Source organism: Trypanosoma conorhini, assembly GCF_003719485.1.
Source record: "Trypanosoma conorhini strain 025E chromosome Unknown Tco_14.4_contig_01547, whole genome shotgun sequence".
Lineage (NCBI taxonomy): Eukaryota > Euglenozoa > Kinetoplastea > Trypanosomatida > Trypanosomatidae > Trypanosoma > Trypanosoma conorhini.
Genome location: NW_021705634.1, coordinates 1 through 2,061, shown reverse-complemented (window position 1 = coordinate 2,061; position 2,061 = coordinate 1). Strand labels below are relative to the sequence as shown.

At 60.9% G+C, this 2,061-nt stretch overlaps 1 protein-coding gene across 1 annotated transcript; it reads left to right on the top strand.

Annotated features, from left to right (window-relative positions):
• Positions 1-32: 32 nt before the first annotated feature.
• Positions 33-2,061, top strand: Tco025E_10231 (uncharacterized protein; the record flags this gene model as incomplete). The annotated part of the gene is made up of 1 exon (XM_029377014.1): positions 33-2,061. A coding segment is annotated over one exon (2,029 nt), but the record flags the coding sequence as incomplete, so codon positions are not given.

Here is a 2,061-nt window from a genome sequence, read left to right as displayed (position 1 = left end):
GCCGTCTCCGCCTGCCCCCGGGCGAGTGAGAAATGGACCGGCCCTTCACGCCCTACGAGCTGGACTTGGCCATCCGCGACTCCTCGCACGGCGCAGCCTCTGGCCTGGATGCCATTCTGAATGAATTTCTGCAGCATCTGGGGCCTGCTGCCCGTGGGACACTTCGAACGATGATCAACATCTGCCTTTCAGATGGCTGCGTGCCGATGTCCTGGAAAATAGGGGAGACAATCCCTGTCCCTAAATTTGGGAAGGATCCCTGCCGCGCAGAGAGCCACAGGCCGATTGCGTTGCTCTCTGCCTTGCTTGAGGTGACCGAGAAAATGGTTCACCGCCGCCTGTCGGCGTTACTGCCGCACCACCCACGTCAGTTTGGATTCGTGTCATCGCGCAGGACCTCAGATGTAGTGACTCTTGTCCTTGACAGGATCACGCGAGGGTTGAATGAGTTCAGCATGGTGGAGTATGAGCGCCCTAGTGGAGGCGCTCCCTCGCTGCACCCTCGCCGTCACCGCTCCCTGGTGGTCTTGATAGACTTTTCGACTGCGTTCGACACCATTGACCACGGGAAGTTGCTGGTCATGCTCGACAGGCTCCCGCGCCTTGGCCCCCGCACGAAACGCTGGTTGCGCAACTACCTGCGGGGCCGATACGTTAGGGTGAGGGTCCGCGAACAGACTTCGCGGCTACAACTCACCTCCGCTGGGGTGCCCCAGGGCAGTGTGCTGGGGCCCCAGCTCTTTCTCTATTACGTGGATGACCTGCTGCGCCGCCTGGACAACATTTACTCTGCGTCGGCCTTCATGTATGCTGACGACCTGACGCTCGTTGCCTCGGGTGCGGACATCCACGCTTGTGCTGCGGCAATGCAACCGGCCCTGTCCCTTGTGACCTCATGGGCTGCCGAGCACAACCTGAAGATCAACGTAGACAAGAGCGAAGCTGCCTTGTTCTGCGTTTCTTCTCATACACTGTCTGACGAGGATCCGGTCGCCTTGAGGCTTGGAAATGGGAACCTGCAGATTAAGTCCCATCCAGTGCGCCTGCTTGGCACAACGATTGACCGGCTCCTCAACTTTGGTCCGCATGCTGCTGCCGCCGCCAAGCAAACGATGCTTCGCCGGTACCAGCTGCGGCTCGTCGCGCAAGCGGGGGCGTCGCACCACACCATGCGCTCATTCCTGATCGGGTATGTGCACAGTGTGCTGCTCTACAGTGGCGAGGCGATCGCCCCGTGCCTGGCCCCCACATACCTGCACAACATGGAAGTGCGGTACCGCGACAGCTGCAAGACATCCCTTGGCCTGAGTGCGTCCACGGAAGACACGTCTGTCTACCTGGAGGCCAACCTGCTCCCGCTGCGGAAGGTTCTTTGGCTCCGCGCACTCTCGCAACATGAGCGCTACACCCGCCTGCGAAATTCTGAGGATTTACGTGCCGCTATCTACTCGGAACCCGCCCCGCCATCGCTGGGTCGGAAAGCAGCGACGGCAATCCCGCTGCCGAGAGATGCCGTCCTCAACGAACTGCGACGTGTCTGTAGCCTCATCGGCATCTCCCCGGAGCACGCCCGTGCCCCTCTCGTCGGGCACCGCATCACTCCCTGGTGCACTGAGAGCTGCCACAAGGTTTGTTTCTTCGTGCCGAAGTTCGCCAAGGACGCCGAGGACCACGTCAGACGCCATGCCTTTGAAACGGTTTACGCCTCGCTGGAGCCCCATGAGTTGGAGCTCTGGACGGACGGTTCGTCGTCCCTCCCCGACCTCACATCTGGGTCTGCTGCGCTGCTTTATGACGTCACGCGGTCCGACGCGACCCCTGCGGATGTCCACCGCGCAGCCGCGGGGAAACTTGCCTGCTCCTACAGAGCAGAGTGTCTTGCCATAGAGAATGGCTTCCGACACCTTTTAGTTCCACGGCTCACAGCGACCCAAACGCCCACGCGAGTTCTGGTAGCCACCGACTCCCTTTCGGCGATAGAGGCACTCCGTGTTGATCCCCTGGCGGCTCACGACTATGCCACCGAAGAGATCTGGATCATGCTGCTCTCACTGGTGGAGC